At 43.8% G+C, this 17,212-nt stretch overlaps 1 protein-coding gene across 5 annotated transcripts in view; it reads right to left on the reverse strand.

Moving 5' to 3' along the window:
• ULK2 (unc-51 like autophagy activating kinase 2) overlaps nt 1-17,212 on the reverse strand; it is a 66,391-nt gene that overhangs the window by 12,758 nt on the left and 36,421 nt on the right. For 3 of the 5 annotated variants that reach the window (XM_029211791.1, XM_029211794.1, XM_029211790.1), the window contains exons 14-20: nt 14,458-14,518; nt 8,844-8,981; nt 5,609-5,754; nt 3,830-3,910; nt 1,691-1,977; nt 620-807; nt 113-216 (exon numbers count right to left, since the gene is read on the reverse strand). In XM_029211791.1, coding sequence (XP_029067624.1) covers nt 113-216; nt 620-807; nt 1,691-1,977; nt 3,830-3,910; nt 5,609-5,754; nt 8,844-8,981; nt 14,458-14,518 — 1,005 coding nt within the window. The remainder of the gene's footprint in view (nt 1-112; nt 217-619; nt 808-1,690; nt 1,978-3,829; nt 3,911-5,608; nt 5,755-8,843; nt 8,982-14,457; nt 14,519-17,212) is intronic. The other 2 variants (XM_029211793.1, XM_029211792.1) reach the window with 2 other exon arrangements.

Here is a 17,212-nt window from a genome sequence, read left to right on the forward strand (position 1 = left end):
TAATACATCTGTGTTGTTTTTAAGCTACCAAGCTTGTGGTAATTTGTTACAGCAGCAATAGGAAAGTTAACAAACAGATTACCTGCCTAAAAAGAAACCGGACTTCTCTTACCTATATCCATTGGTCGTTCTGTATTTAAACTGTCCGTGCTGCCCTGATGTCCACCTAAAGGTGTTTTTACTGGTTGATCTGATAATTTCCCAGTACTGACAGATCTAAAAAGAAGAATGATAATAATGTAAATGTATACTTTTAAAATATCCAGACTTATCAGTAATAAGGGTGATTTAAGCCAAGCCATAAAAGGGTTAAAGGAAAGTCAGAGAACAAGGAGACAAAAAATAGAGACCGAACAATTCAAGGTAGAGATAAACAAAATAAACAAAAAGGCAGAAGCAGACTAGTCAGGAAACTCAGGAAGAGCTCTGGACTCCCACAGGTATAGGCAACAGCTATGGTTTTCAGAGATTCTAAGTGTATGCAGTTCCTTACACGTGTACAGTGTCATTAACCACTGGCATAAACCAGCTGCTAATGGGGTCTGGTTGTTTTATGATAGGAATGGATGCACTGTTACAGTTTCCATGTTTAGGGCTGGAAGGAAATGGCGTCTCTTACCTGCCAAACGATGCCCTGACCTGCTGCTCGGACTTGTGCCTCTCCCCTCCTTGTACTGAGAGACAGTGAGAGCATCCCCGTGGGTCACTCCCATCTTTCAACTGCCCCTCAGAAGGCCCGCGGCGAGTGGCCAAGGCTGGCAGGTTGGAAGACGCTTGTGTTTTCGGGATTTTGAAAGGAGCCGTGGTCTAAGGGAACACATGTAAACTGGTTGTTATGACATAGGAATGTTCAGAACCGTCAGGCTCATGGCACAGTAGCTGGAGCAGAGACTCCAGACTCTTGTCAGCCTTGGATTCAAATCCCGGCTCTTCTGCTTCCAGTCTCTGTGACCTTGACAGTTCATTTACACTAGGCCTGTTTCCTTTTTTCAGGATTAAATGGGAACGTGTATATAAAGCATTCAGCAAGTACAGGACTTACGCTTTGCCTGGTACACGGCAGGTGCTGATTGAATTGCAGCTGTCCTCTTCCTGAATGCTGCCTATAAAGTACTTGTGATACTAGTTCATGACCTACTACTGAGAGTTAAGCTACTCCATGGTATTGCTGTTTCCACATCCACTGTGCTTGGCTATGTGGCCTGCAGGGACCTTAAATTGACACCAGCCCCTTGTACAAGCACACGCCCTAGACAGCAGCCCACAGAATCGTAAATAAATGTACGTTCCGGATACGACTTCCCTGACAGGCCTGGTGATCTCCCCCCGTCTCCCAGGGCCTTCCCGCTGTGTGCCCCTTAGACAAGACCCCCGTGGAACTTATCAGAACCCTGCTCTTTTGGTTTGGATTGACCCATCCAGCCTTGGCCCGGGAACCCCAGAGCACTCCACCCACAGACCCTAATAAAGGCATGTGCCCAGGTCCTGTCTCTCTCTGCACTTTGACTTGACTTCCCCGTGTGGCATCTGGGTGCTTCTTCCAGGACCGGTGAGTAACCAACTTCTCTATTTCAATTTCTCCTGTGGTCCGTTGCTGGACCTCAGCTGACCACCCGGAACAAAATGCCCCAGTTAATAAATGTTAATTTAGCAAAGTCACAACATCTACAAAAGGGCTTAATAAACACACCTTAGTAGGGGAGCCAATGATTGTTGGTAATGGAGTTTTGAAGAACCAGTCGGAACTCCGCGGGGAGGACCCCGCGTGCTTGGTGGGAGAGGTCCCAAGGCTGCCGGGCCGACTGGGCTGGGGGGAGCAGCTGCACCCAGCCCCGGCGTGGGACGGGCACACGGGGTCCGAGTGCTGCTTTCTGAGCTTCTGCTTGCTCTGGTAGATGTCGGTGAGGGTGGAGGCGCTCTGCAGTCTAGCACCCAACAAGAGGGGCTGTGGCGACGGAGGCTGCGGCACGGGAGAGCCTGCCGAGGACACAGAGACAGCGTTAACCCAAAGGGAAGAAGAAGTGCAGGGCAAAAACTGGCGAGTTAAGAAGACACCTCTTCAAGGAGAGTTCCAATGAATGTCTTGTTTCCTGTGAGATATTCCAAAAGTTGTTTACCTGGCAAGAGACATTTTTTGGCATCCTTTACAAACAGTGACAAGCACACTGCCGTTGGCCTTCCCAGGAGACAGGGGTTAGTGACGACGGGTCTGTCGGCTGTTTTACCAACAGCGGGCACACAACTCAATTAACATAACGTCTAGTCAGCACCACAGAGAGCTAAAGAGCGCGTAAAGCCAACGAAAACAACAAAAATCTACATGGAACGAGATGATTTCCACTCTTTATATGGATATGTATGTGTGTAGTATCAATGTAATTATTCTCTTTTCTCACATAGCAACCAGAAGAAACTTTTCAAGCTAAACTAGAATAGCTCTTTATTCAAAAAAGAATGTTGGAAAGAAAATTAGAAAGATAATATACTTTTCCTGGATTTTGTCTAAAAATAACAAGCATACGCATATTTTTGTCAGTTTCACGAAATTCATTTAAAACCTAAAGTGTCCATCTTCTCTACAAAGAAAACACTTGTCCACAGATATTATTGCCTCTTAAGGGGACTCTGGGGGATGGGGTCTTGATACGATGAACAGATGGCTACAACAAGACGATTCCCCCCCACAAACCCTGCTGTTGCTGACTTAACATTCACTAAGCCTGGGGCTCCGGTTACAAATTCCTTGGAGCTTTTTGCAAGCTGAACTACCACCAATAACGTTAAAGACACACAAACTTTCTTAGTGCCTCATGACCATCACCTTTCCCCAAACAGGCAGCAATAAACAGGAGCTCTTGCTGCCAACCACTCCTGGCTTAATCTCATCCTAAATCTACCATTTCACTTTTCAGAACTGGGTTCTGCCATACATGTGTGTATACACGTACACATACACAAATAAACAGTGACAAAATGTTATGATCCGGAGAAAGTTAATCAAGCTTTATTTTTAAAGAAACACAAAATATGAAACACTAAATCTAGAAGAGATTGCTTTTCTTTCCTTTAAAAAACCTCTAATTTTTTTTTTTTTTTTTTCAGCTGCGTTAGGCCTTTGCTGCTGCGCACAAGCTTTCTCTAGCTGTGGAGATGGGGGGCTACTCTTTGTTGCGGTGCACAGGCCTCTCCTGTTGCGGAGCATGGGCTCTAGTCGTGCAGGCTTCAGCAGTTGCGGCGCACAGGCCTAGCTGCTCCGTGGCATGTGGGATCTTCCCCGGACCAGGGATCAAACCCGTGTCCCCTGCGTTGGCAGGTGGATTCTTAACCACTGCGCCACCAGAGACGTCCCAAGAGTGCTTTTCTAAGTAACAGAGCATTCCTTTAACTGCCCAACTCCTCAAATGCACATACAATAAAATTTGACTTATCAAAGTGTGATTTGCGCAGATCTTTTCAGGCATGTATATTTTATATAATAAAGCAAATAAACATCCATAGTTTTTTTTATCTGATGCTAACTGGTAGCTTTTATCAAAACCAGTATTAAAGTAATGAAATTTCATTTTCTAGATTGATTTTCATTATCTGTGGGACAACAACCAGAGTTTAGCCAAGTTGTGTAATTCCTAGGACTTAGTCTCATAAAAGAATCCTATACGTAGGCGATAACCAACCGGCAATGATACACTAGAGCACATTAGCATAAAAGACAGGAGAGCAGACAGAATACTTCACGTAAACTCTGTTGGTTTGTTAAGACTGGAAAAACATATCTCGAATTCACTTACGATGGGATTTAAACTATTAACATTGCGAGTCCATCTCCTACCTGACCAGTTCCTGCTCCTGGATTCCTGGCCCTGAGGATGCCCACAGCAGCACTGACTAAACTGCTCAGGAATGGTGCCAACTGTGAAGAAGGGAAGGGTAAAGCAGGGAGAAATGGCTCACAACTAATATAGCATGGAAAAGGCGACACATGCACAGATCATACATTACAGTTGACACAATTTAGCGAAGATGTAGTTCAGCTCACACGTACTAAGCCACAGCGTGCTGGGCACGCTGAGATCAAAGCACCGTAGGACCTGCCTGGAGGGCAGAGACTGGGAAAGAGCCAGGCAAACCTTTGACGGGGGTCTCGGGCGTGGAGCTGCCGGGGCCCAGCTGCTGCCCGTCCACCCGCCGCATTCCCCTCCCGCCGAGGTTGCCCCCGGGCTGGCCCAGCCTGACTGTGTGGGTCACGGTGATTCTGGGTGGCTTGTGCCTGGGGACGCTCCTCAGAACTCACTGGCCGTCGAGAGCCTGCCCACCCCTCCTTCCAGCCCTCTACCCCGGGGGTCAGGCCTACAAGGTGGCCAGAAGGGGCGCCCTGCGGTCCCTGCTTCCTACCCGCTCTCCCTCACAGCGGCTGCCCAGGCGCTCCGTGCACATTTCTGCAGCCCCCTTCTTTGCATCTACCGCTGCGAACCCGAATTAACAAGAGTGGGAGGCGGGGAAGGCTTCCGGGCGCTCAAGTAGACGAGAGGCGTGCGTCTCCAGCAGCGGCGGAGCAATGGGCAGAGACTTGACTCCGAGGGAGGACCGCGTCCCTGAGAGCAGGTGTTGGGGCCTCGTCCTCAAACTCCGGGGAGCCCGGGGGCCTCTGAGGGGGCAAGGACGCGCCAAGGCTTTGCTTGAAGAAGATCCTTCATTTAAGAGTAGTGTCCAAACCACTGCCACAGGGAAGTGGTGACATTAACTTTTAAAAAACATTACCACTGTGGTTTTCGCTTTGTGAACCGAGGCTCCTGGGCGAGGCTTCAGTCCCGCTCGCTCCGCCTGCTTCCGAGGCGCACCCCTCCCTCCCAGTCCTACTCCGGCGCGGAGATGGAGCGGGTGGGGCCTCCCCCTTTGGATGCGCGTGCGTGTGTGCGCGCGTGCGTGTTGCGCGCGTGCCCTCCCTGCTCCCGTTCTCCCCCACGTCGCCGCTAGGAGGCCGCTGCTCACGGACTCTGGATCTCTGTTGCCCTGGCCTCTCTCGCGTGTGTTCTGAAGCGGGAGCGTTTTCTCTTAGTTAAGCCCCTGAAAATGTGGTTCGAGGCCTCCCTGTTGGGTTGGGATTGGCTCTTCTGTGGCCTCCCTGCGTGCCTTGGGCGGCTATTTTCGAGCTCCCCGTGTTGCTCCCCGCGGTGTCCAGGAGAGGTGGGAGGATCCGCAGTGGAGCTGCCAGCCGGTCGCCCCCGCAGCGGGCTCTGGTGGACGTAACCCAGCGCTGTCACGTACTCTAATGCCTTTTAATCCTCCTAACTCCTAGTGCCAAGTAGGGTAGGCATTTTATGTACTTTCACCTAGGGTTTCTGAGTTTGTGTTTAGAGCCCAAACCCAGTGGAGATGCTTTTTATCCGCAAGATCCATTTATATTATCCTGTTTCCGACAGCGGTCTTAATGGCTTTATACAGAGATTCTCAAGAGGGAATCAGAGCAGGTAGGGTTGGAGGGGCGGGATATGGCTCCCAGTCAGCTGGGACTCACTGCCATCGTGAGCCAGTGTTCCTAAAGAGAGTGTCATGTTGCATTGGTCATAATGAAAAAAGGTTGGAAACAACTGCTATAAATTCTCCTTACCCGAAGGGGAAGGTGAGTAAGGCCTGGAAGACCCCGTGGAGAGTCTTCGTCCGACCGCCTGTACTGCGTCTGCCGGCACCGGCGAGCAGGAACCCAGCCGGGGGAAGCCCATGGGGCTGGTGTTAGACCTTCGTACCGCCGCAGATCTAAAGGGAAAAATAATATTACTCCCTCACCGGCAGGTTCAAGGACGTTATTTCTGTCTTTTCTCCTAAAACTTCCTAACAATATGCCGCGGAGTAGATTTTTTAAACATACGGAACGTAGTGATATGCAACAAACATAAAACCTATAAAATTATACAGAGTGAGGTCTCCCTCCCATCCTCGTATCCGTCTACCTAATTCCCAACACTTCCTCAACCCTGCTCAAAAGGTTACCATTATTTTTAGTTTCTAATGTATCCTTCCAGAGTTCCTTAATTCAAAAACAAGCAAACTGAATATATAATCTTATTTTCATCTTGTTTTAACAAAGGTAATAGATTCCATATCAATCATTTTCAACATTTTTGTCTTAGATCCCGTTTATATTCTTTTTTTTTTTTTTTTTTTTGCGGTACGCGGGCCTCTCACTGTTGTGGCCTCTCCCGTTGCGGAGCACAGGCTCCAGACTCGCAGGCTCAGCGGCCATGGCTCACGGGCCCAGCCGCTCCGCGGCATGTGGGATCTTCCCGGACCGGGGCATGAACCCGTGTCCCCTGCATCGGCAGGTGGACTCTCAACCACTGCGCCACCAGGGAAGCCCCCCTTTATATTCTTAAAGTTACTGAAGATACCAGAGTTTTTATTTATGCAACTTATTATATCTATTGATTTTTATGGTACTAGAAGTTAAAACAGAAATTTTTGTAACTATTAATTCATTAAAAATAATAAACTTATGACACAAGATTATGAAAAATATTTTCCAAAACAAATTATTGAGAAGCATGACATTATTTTGCAAATCTCTAATGTCTGGCTCAAGAGATGGTAGTTGGGTATTCATAACTGTTTCTACATTCAGTCTGTTACATGTGTTATTTTGGGAGAAGTACATGAAGAAAACACTGCCTTATAAATTTGTAACTGGAAATAGGAGGAGCACTTTGGTAGCCTTTCAGATACTGTGACACTCCTCTTTGATGCTACCCCAAAACTCAGCAAGTGGTCATTTCTAAGATCAGCTGCAATATGGAATCTGAAACCACATCGGTAAAATTTGTACTCTGTTCCATTAAACTCCATTCTCTGGCAAAAATATCTTGTACTTGGAATGGATCTTATATTTATGTATGCATTTTTAAAAATTTGGTCATTTGGAAAATACTGGTTGACAGAGTTATGCAGATATTCCAAACGCTGACGCATTATACAATATCAAAAAGTCACATTCATATCAAAATATCACCACCAACTTAGTTCACTTTTGACAAAATGGCTGTCAACACTACAGCCACAGCTGTCCTCTCAAGCACCAGGTGTTCCATGAAAAAGTGGCTAAAAGTCAGCTCACAGTGAAAACAACCATACAAGGGCTTTTCCTTAGGACCACTACTGCGACGTGCAGCAAAGGTGCTTTATGCCTACTTTCCACTCAAGGTGGAGACTGTCAAAGAGAGATAATACCTTTCACTGTTTCACTAAAGACACTCCTCGGTACTACAAGTGTGTGGAGGTAAAGAGACCAGGGCTAACAGCAGAATGGGAGCCACTCCCGTGACCTGTCCTGAGGCACCAGCAGCTTTCCCTTCACAGCGTTCACACCAACAGTGCATGTGTCAGCGCAGTGAAGAAAGCAAACAGTATCCTGGAATTACCATGGAAACAGTCTCCACCTCATGGACCCTCTGAAATGGAGCCGCAGACCACACTTTGAGAACCACTGCTAGTGCACTGTTATTCACTTTGCTGTTTCCATTTTACAATGTACCTTGGAAACCGCCCTACCTCACCACACAGAGAGCTTCCTGACTCTCTCTGGAAGGTGTTCCACTGTCACAGATGGATCAGAATAAATCTGTCCCTTACTGGTGGGCACTGGGCTTATTGCTCATCCGTTGCTATTATAACTAACCACTTTGTATACATACGATTTTATACACAGGCAAGGAATATATATCTTAGAATAAGTTACCAGAAGCTGACTGATGGGTCAAAGGATATATGCGTTACTGATTTTCACAGATATTGCCAAATACTCTTCCTAGAAGTTTTCTTAATTTACATCGCACAAGACGGTGAGGATCCTTTTCCATTCACTGAGCTATTCCTTTGGTGGGTCCTTTTAATCTAAAATCTTGTCTCCTCCAATTTTGGAAAAAAATTTCTTAATTATTTCCTGGAAATTTTCTTCCTCGCTATTATAGTTTTCTTTCTAGAATGCCTAAACTAATTAATCCTTGAAGAGTATTATTAATTCACACTTTCCATCTTCTTGATTTGATTATCTATTTCAAATATGTCCTCAACTCTGTCTTCCAACATTTACTTTTGTTTAGTTCAGTTATTCTGTTTTGTAATGTCCAAGAGGTCTTTTTTACTTCGCTTGTTTTCAGTAGCATTTCGTTCTTACTTACAGATGCAGTCTCTAACCTAGCTCTAAGGTACTAGTTCTTCACGTAAGTTTTCCTCTCTTTGCACTCACGCACTTTCCTCCAGATGTCAGCCGTCCGCCTCCGTCTGGCCACCCCGCCTGAGCTATGACTCCGGCTGCCCTGTTCTGCCTGAGCCCCGCCTGCTCACACACTTACCCTGCCCGGTGGCGACAGCAGGCACCCCTCCGTTGTTCTCTTTCTCACTTCCAGAAACGCGTCGGAAGCGGTCACCCACTCAATACTTATTCTCGTTTTACTTGTCTTTGTGGACTTATACCTTTGTCATTCCTTTTCTACTTGAGTGGGGTTTTAGGATGTGGGAGAAATAAATAATATGTACATAGTCTGCTAAAACTGGTGAGATTTTATTTTTTAACAAGTTCTTCCTCAATTCTTAAAAATAATTATACTTGTGGACAAATATATATATATATATATATATATCTCATACTATATTAATTACCCAGCCAAGCTTAAATATCATTTAAATAGATCCATTCCAAAAAAATTTATTATTATTCAATTTTGTACATCTCCATTATACACATACGTAAGAGTCTAAGTCGACCATGGAAATTAACAGACGTTTCAATCACAACAACAACCATTTTAAAAGAAAGGAAGAAGAATTGGGAAAGGAAGCAACTGCTAGCTTACCTTGGAGAGCCATGCAGATTTGTGCCAGAGCTGGCAGTGGAGGTGAGGTTCTGCTCTATGCGCTGGTAGTTCCTTATCTGAGTAGGGACGGGAATGGGGGTGGCTGCGCTGTGAGGGGACACAGTGGGCTGACACTGCCTGCAGACATCATTCATTGAAAAAGGAAAGAAATACAAGTGAGACCGCTTTCCTTTCATCTGACGCATTGGTGGTATTTAGAGGAAATTCTATAAGAAGCCAAATGATCACTTCTGAATGTGAATAAGAAATGATCACCTTGAAAATATACATAAAGCCAAAAAAACCACACTTGTCCTTTACAGAAGTCTACTGGTCTGCACATGCACACTGAGGAGGAAGGCTTGTAAGAAGAAGGGGACAGAGGCCCCTCTGCAACAACAGGAAGAGCCACAGGCCGCAAAACGCAGCTTCATCTGCTCACACTCTGCTCTTCACTCCTCATGCAAGAGGAAAAATACTTCTAGGAAAATATGCTGGGTACAAGAACAGGAAGTTCAAGAGTAGAGATGACTGGAATGTTTACAAAGTTATGAGTGCAGCAAGCGTTCCCAAGGAACTTGGACTTTGATGAAGACTGAAAATACACTGTGTGACTCTCCCTGCACATAACCCATCTGAGGTCCACATTTTGTAGTGCAGCTGGTTTCTTTCCTTGCTTTTCATAAATTCAGAAACAGCATGTCCTTAGATGACTTTCAATTCAATTTACAACATACCTTAAAACATCAGGGACAGTACTGGGCCTTAAGAAAGATGAGTTATTTCCTTCTTTTGCCCTTCTGTAATTCTAAAAAAGCCACAATCTCTCCCATTTTTGCCCAATTACAACCTTACAGAGATAAAGAGATTATATATTTAGTTACCTAAACAAACAATATGATTATCTTCTAAAGTGTCACTTTAGAACTTTTGGAACCATTACTTCATATTTAAATAAAAAGAAAATCTAGGGACTTCCTGGGTGGTCCAGCGGTTAAGACTCTGCGCTCCCAATGCAGGGGGCCTGGGCTGGATCCCTGGTCAGGGAACTAGATCCCCCATGTCTCAACTAAGACCCAGCACAGCATGCATGCATGAATGAATAAACAAATAAATATTAAAAAAAAAAAAGAATCTAAGAGACAAAAGTACCCCCAAATTATAAATCTAGATATTAATGGGTACACTAAATAAAGATGTAATCTGGGACATCAGTAACATAAAGGTGGGGGACAGTATACTCTTATACTCTATACGAGTAGAGTTTTTATATGTGATTGAAGTTATCAGTTTCAAATAGATTGTTATAACTTTAAATTATTTTATATAATCTCAATGGTAACCTCAAAGAATATACCTACAGAATATACACAATAGGAAATGAGAAGAGAATCAAAGCATATCAGTACTGAAAAAAAAAACAAGATACAAAGGTAGTAAGAGAGGAAATGAGGGACAAAAGAGCCACAAGACATACAGAAAAGTAACAAAATGGCAGTAATAAATCTTTCCCTATTAGGCTGGAAGTGAAAGGATGGAAAGAGATAGTCCATGCAAATGGTACCCAAAGGAGAGCAGGGGTGGCTACATTAACATCAGACAAAATAGACTTTCAGTCAGATGCTGTTATAAGAAACAAAAAAAGGACATTATATAATGATAAAAGGGTCAATTACCCAGGAAGACATACGAATTATATATATTCATGCACCAAACATCAGTACTACCACATATATGAGGCACATACATAACAGACTTGAAGGGAGAAAAGACAATTCTACAAAAATAATCGCAGGCTGAACCCACACCCTCAATCATGGATAGAACAACCAGATGGAAGACCAATAAAGAAACAACCGCCTGAACAGCACCACAGACAACAGGACCTAACAGACGCTGCAGAACACTCCCCCCACTGACAGAACACATTTTTCTCTGATGCACTGGAAACATTCTCCAGGACGTACCACACGGTAGGCCACAAAACATATCTTAACAAATTTAAATCATACAAAGTATCTTTTCCAATCAATCACAAAGGATAGAAACTAGAAATCAACAGCAGAAGGAAAACTAGAAAATCCACAAATACATGGAAACTAAGCAACACAACTCTTAAACAACCTATGGGTCAAAGAAGAAATCTCGGAAAAAATCAGCAAATAACCTGAGAAAAAGAAAAATGAAAACACAATGTACCCAAACTTATGGGATACAGTCAGAGTAGTGCTAAGAGGAAGTCTGTATCTCACATTCGAAAAGGTCTCAAATCAACAACCTAACTCTATCCCTCAAGGAACTAGAAAAAGAAGACAACTAAACTCAAAGTTAGCAGAAGGAAGGAAATAACAGGTAGATGGCAGAACATACACAGATTATGCATCTTGATTTATTCAGAACTCTTTTTCTAAGATTCTGGTTGTCTTCCACTTGAGGGAAGGAAATAATAAAGATTAGAGGAGAGGTAAAGAAAACTGAGAAAATGGAAAAACAACAGAAAAAAATCAAGGAAACTAAGAGTTGGTTTATTTTTTTAAAATAAAATCAATGAAATTGACAGACCCTTAGCAAGATTAACTAAGGGTAAAAAAGACTCAAAATCAGAGGAAAGAAGGGACATAACTAGTGCCACAGAAATAAAAAGGATTTTAAGAGAATACTATGAACAATTGCTTACCAACAAACTGATAACCTAGAAGATACAGAAAAAATCCTACAAATACACAAACTACCAAGACTAGATCATGAAGAAAGAAAATGTGAACAGACCCATTACTAGTAATGAGACTGAATCAGTAACTGAAAACCTCCCAACAAAGAAAAGTCTAGGACCAGATGGCTTCACGGGTGAATTCTATCGAACAGTTAAAGACTTAACACAAACACCCAAACTCTCCCAAAAACTTGAAGAGGAGGGAACACTCCCCAACTCATTCTATGAGTTCAGCATTACCCTAGTACCAAAGCCAGACACAGACACTACAAGAAAACTAGAGAATATCCCTGATGAAATTTGATGTGAAAATCCTCAACAACATACTAGCAAACCGAATTCAACAGCACCTTAAAAGGATCAAACACCATGACCAAATGGGATTTACAGTATACCACCATTAACAGAACAAGGACAAAAATCACATGGTCATCGCAATTGATGCAGAAAGAGCATTTGTCAAAATCCAGCACCCTTTCATGATAAAACCACTAAATAAAATAGGAACAGAAGGAAATTACCTCAATATAATAAAGGTCATATATGAAAAGCCCACAGCTAACAGCATACTCAATGGTGAAAGACAGAAAGCCTTTCTTCTACGATCAGTAATGAGACAAGAATGGCCACTCCCAACACTTCTATTCAACGTAGAATTCCCAGCCAGAGCAATTAGGCAAGAAAAAGAAATTAAAGACTTTCAAACTGGAAAGGAAGAAGTAAAATTATCTCTGTTCACAGATAACATGACCTTAAATGTAGAAAACTCTAAAGATTTCACATGTAAAAAAAACCCAAAACATATTAGAGCTAGCAAACTCAGAAAAGGTGCAGGATACAAAATCAACACCCACAAATCAGCTGTATTTCCATTTACTAAAAATGAACAATCCCAAAAGGAAATTAAGAAAACAATCTCACCGACAATAGTATCAAAAAGAATAAAATACTGAGAAGTAAGTCTAACCAAGGAGACGAAAGACTTGTATGCTGAAAACTACAAAACACTGCTAAAAGAAATTAAAGAAGACATCTCATTTCCATAGATTGGATGACTTCGTATTTAAGATGTCAATTGTACTACCCAAAGTGTTTTATATGGATCAGTGCAATCCCTATCAAAATCCCAATGGCCGGGAGGGGGAAGGGTAAGCTGTGACAAAGTGAGAGGGTGGCATGGACATATATACACTACCAAATGTAAAATAGATAGCTAGTGGGAAGCAGCCACATAGCACAGGGAGATCAGGTCGGTGGTTTGTGACCACCTAGAGGAGTGGGATGGGGAGGGTGGGAGGGAAGGAGACGCAAGAGGGAAGAGATATGGGAACATATGTATATGTATAACTGATTCACTTTGTTATAAAGCAGAAACTAACACACCATTGTAAAGCAATTATACTCCAATAAAGATGTTAAAAAAAAAATCCCAATGGCAATTTTTGCATAAATAGAAAAATAAAAAAATCTATCCTAGAATTCATATGGAATCTGCAAGGACCCTGAATAGTCAAAATAATCTTGGAAAAGAAGAATAAAATTAGAGGTCTCATACTTCTTCTTTTTATTTATTTATTTTTTTGCTGCGCCACACGGCTTGTGGGATCTTAGTTCCCCAACCGGGGACTGAACCCAGGCCCACAGCAGTGAAAGCACTGAGTCCTAACCATTGGACCGCCAGGGAATTCCCAGAGGTCTCATACTTTTTTATTTAAAAACATATTTCAGGACTTCTCTGGTGGCGCGGTTGTTAAGAATCCGCCTGTCAATGCAGGGGACACAGGTTCGAGCCCTGGTCCGGGAAGATCCCACATGCTGCAGAGCAACTAAGCTCGCGCACCACAACTACTGAGCCTGCACTCTAGAGCTCATGCTCCACAACAAGAGAGGCTACCACAATGAGAAGCCCATGCACCACAACGAAGAGTAGCCCCTGCTCGCCACAACTAGAGGAAGCCCGCGTGCAAGCAAGGAAGACCCAACACAGCCAAAAATAAATAAATTTTTAAAAAAACATATTACAAAGCTACAGTAATCAAAACAGTGTGGCACTGGCATAAAGACAGATCTATAGACCAGTAGAGCAGAACAGAGAGCCCAGAAACAAACACTTGCATACATGGACAAATGATTTATGACAAGGGTGCCACCACCACTCAATGGAGAAAGGACAGTCTCTTCAGCAAATGGTGCTGGGAAAACAAGACATCCACAGGCAAAAAATGAAACTGGACCCTTATCTTATGCCGTATACAAAAATCAACTAAAAATAGATTAAAGATCTAAATATAACAATATAATACATAACCATATAAAAGTATATGGAGGGACTTCCCTGGTGGCACAGTGGTTAAGAATCCGCCTGCAAATGCAGGGTACATGGGTTCAAGCCCTCGTCTGGGAAGACCCCACACGCCGCGGAGCAACTAAGCCCGTGCGCCACAACTACTGAGCCTGTGTTCCAGAGCCCGCGAGCCGCAACTACTAAGCCCACGTGCCACGACTACTGAAGCCTGTGCGCCTAGAGCCCGTGCTCTGGAACAAGAGAAGCCACCACAGTGAGAAGCCCCTGCTCGACACAACTAAAGAAAGCCGGTGTGCAGCAATGAAGACCCAACACAGCCTAAAATAAATACATAAATAAATAAATGTACATTAAAAAAAATAAGTATATGGAGATCTGTTCCACAACCTTGTGGATATACTTAATGCTATTATTGAACTCAAACTGAAAAATGGTTAAGATGGCAGATTTTATGTTTTTTAACACAATTTAAAAAGTTTTTAAAGAATAGATTGTGAAACAAAATAAATTTTACATCAAGAACACAGAGTTCTATAACTTTACTCACACACAAAAAAAATATGAAAAAATGTTTAGTGAAATATATGCAAACATACCCTCCACACACCAAGAACTCATTAGAAGCACGTCTGCCAGCAGTGCCCATCAGCATATCATCTAAAGGAAAAAGAGAAAAATACAGTCAGTTCTGCTATACCACCTGTTTAAAAAATGTATATATATTGTTCCAACATGACTATTAGGAAACAATCTGATCACCGTACGAATTTACCACTTGCTTATGTTGTGATTTTGCCCATGAGTAACAACAGGTGAGCACGGAACACTGCACCCAGCTGAATTCACAGGCTGCCAACATCAGGTCTTTTCAGGGTAAGTGTATTGCAGTGTATACATATTTCTTCACCTTTTACCATGTGCAAAACCTGTGCTGTTTTTATCATGTTCCTTTTCATGTGCCATGGACAAAGGTTTTGAGTGTTGTGCTCCTAATCCCAATTTGCCCATAAACTCTGTGGTTTTTACTGAACTACTTTGCAGGGTGTGGCGACTTTTAGGAACATGTGTGTCACGTTCTAGTACAGCTGCCTGTATCCGAAGTCTAATTCACTCTAATGCTGGAGCACCCACACTCCTGCGTGACACTCTCCTGTGTCTTGCACGGGTAGCTGAACAAGATGTCATGAAACTGGGGCCTCTTGGACACAGATGCCACAGGCCATCTTCATGCTCAGACATCACTCATCTAAGGGAATAGAGCACAGCTCAGAACACAGGGGCCTGTCACCTCTACACCCACTAGATCATACTGCCCTGTGTGACCTTTACATGGCTGCAAAGGTATAATTCATATGTGTTGATGTGAAATAGCAGTGTTGACCAAATAATATAAATTTTTAAAAATAAACTAAACTATGGTAACCTCAAAATACTCAAAAAGGAAAAAAATAATCACAAATATCCTTTTGAATGGCCATACATGGAACTGAGAAATACATTTACTTTGGTCACTACTCTCATGAAGCTTACATTCTAGTAGTGAAAGAAGGTAATAATACCAGGCAGTGATAAGATGTATAAAAGGAAAATGAATCAGGGTAAGGGGATAAAGAGAGGGGCAAGAAAGGAGTCGATTTTAAAGACAATAGTTTCCTACGGAGGAAACGGGGCAGAGGGGACAGGGTTGGAAGCTGGAGTTCACTAAGAGTTCACCTCTTCATTTTGTAGCTTTGCGTTTGGAATCATACATCATTATGAAACAAAATTAAGTCAAAAGAAAAGAACAAGCCCTAGAAATCAAAAATAAAATGAAGTGATGGAACCTAATCATATATCAACTTGGTAGCATAACCACCAGAGGGGAATGAATGCTTTCTTTCTTTTCTTTTTTTTTAAGTTCTTTATTGAGGATTTTTTGTTTTTGTTTTTGTTTGGGTTGGGTCTCCGTTGCTGTGCATGGGCTTCCTCTAGTTGCTGCGAGCGGGAACTACTCTTCGTTGCGGTGCACAGGCTTCTCATTGTGGTGGCTTCTCCTGTCGTGCAGCATGGGCTCTAGGTGCGTGGGCTTCAGCAGTTGCGGCGCACGGGCTTAGTTGCTCCGCGGCATGTGGGATCTTCCTTGACCAGGGATCGAACCAATGTCCCCTGCACTGGCAGGTGGGTTCTTAACCACTGCGCCACCAGGGAAGTCTGGGGATGCTTTCAAGTGACTTTAAACTCAGTAATTTAATTGGGGGGGGGTGCGGGAAACACCAACTCCAGGCCCCTGTAGTCCTCCTGTTCCACCTGAGGCGAGAGGAAGAATCTGAAACACCTGTGAAGTTCACAGCCCAGAGGCACAGGCTCAACGCAAGGCAGAGCCCCAATCACAGGACTCGCCCACTCCTCACCACCACATCACTAAAGGCCTATTGACAGCAGGTCCTTTCACCCGGTACATCATGTGCGCCTATCAAGAAAGAATTACAGAACTTCCTTGGTGGTGCAGTGGTTAAGAATCCGCCTGCCAATGCAGGGGACACAGGTTCGAGCCCTGGTCCGGGAAGATCCCACATGCCACGGAGCAACTAAGCCCGTATGCCACAACTACAGAGCCTGTGCTCTAGAGCTCACGAGCCACAACTACTGAGCCCAAGTGCTGCCACTACTGAAGCCCCCACGCCTAGGGCCCGTGCTCTGCAACAAGAGAAGCCACCACAATGAGGAGCCCGCGCACTGCAACGAAGAGTAGCCCCCGGTCGCCGCAACCAGAGAAAAGCTCGCGTGCAGCAATGAAGACCCAACGCAACCAAAAATAAAAATAAATAAATTTATTTTTTAAAAAAGAATCTTATTTCTTTAAACAAAAAAAAAAAAAGAAAGAATTACAAGGCATATCAAAAGGCAAAAAAAACAAACAAACACACTTTTTTTTTTTTTGGCGCTACGCGGGCCTCTCACTGTTGTGGCCCCTCCCGTTGCGGAGCACAGGCTCTGGACGCGCAGGCTCAGCGGCCATGGCTCACGGGCCCCGCCGCTCCACAGCATGTGGGATCTTCCTGGACCGGGGCACAAACCTGTGTCCCCTGCACTGGCAGGCAGACTCTCAACCACTGCACCACCAGGGAAGCCCCCAAAAAAACACACTTTGAAGAGACAGAGAAAGCATCAGAACCAGACATGGTGGGGATGTTGGAATTATCAGACAGGGAATTTAAAACAAGTATCATTAATATGCTCAGGGCTCTAATGCGGAAAGCAGACAGCATGCAAGAACAGATGGGCAAGGTAAGCAGAGATGGAAATCCTAAGATCCAAAAAGAAATGCTGGAGATAAACACTGTAACATTAATGAAGAATGTCTTTGGTGTG

The sequence above is a fragment of the Monodon monoceros genome, unplaced genomic scaffold (assembly GCF_005190385.1).
Source record: "Monodon monoceros isolate NGI ecotype Baffin Bay Population unplaced genomic scaffold, NGI_Narwhal_1 Super_Scaffold_9, whole genome shotgun sequence".
NCBI lineage: Eukaryota > Metazoa > Chordata > Mammalia > Artiodactyla > Monodontidae > Monodon > Monodon monoceros.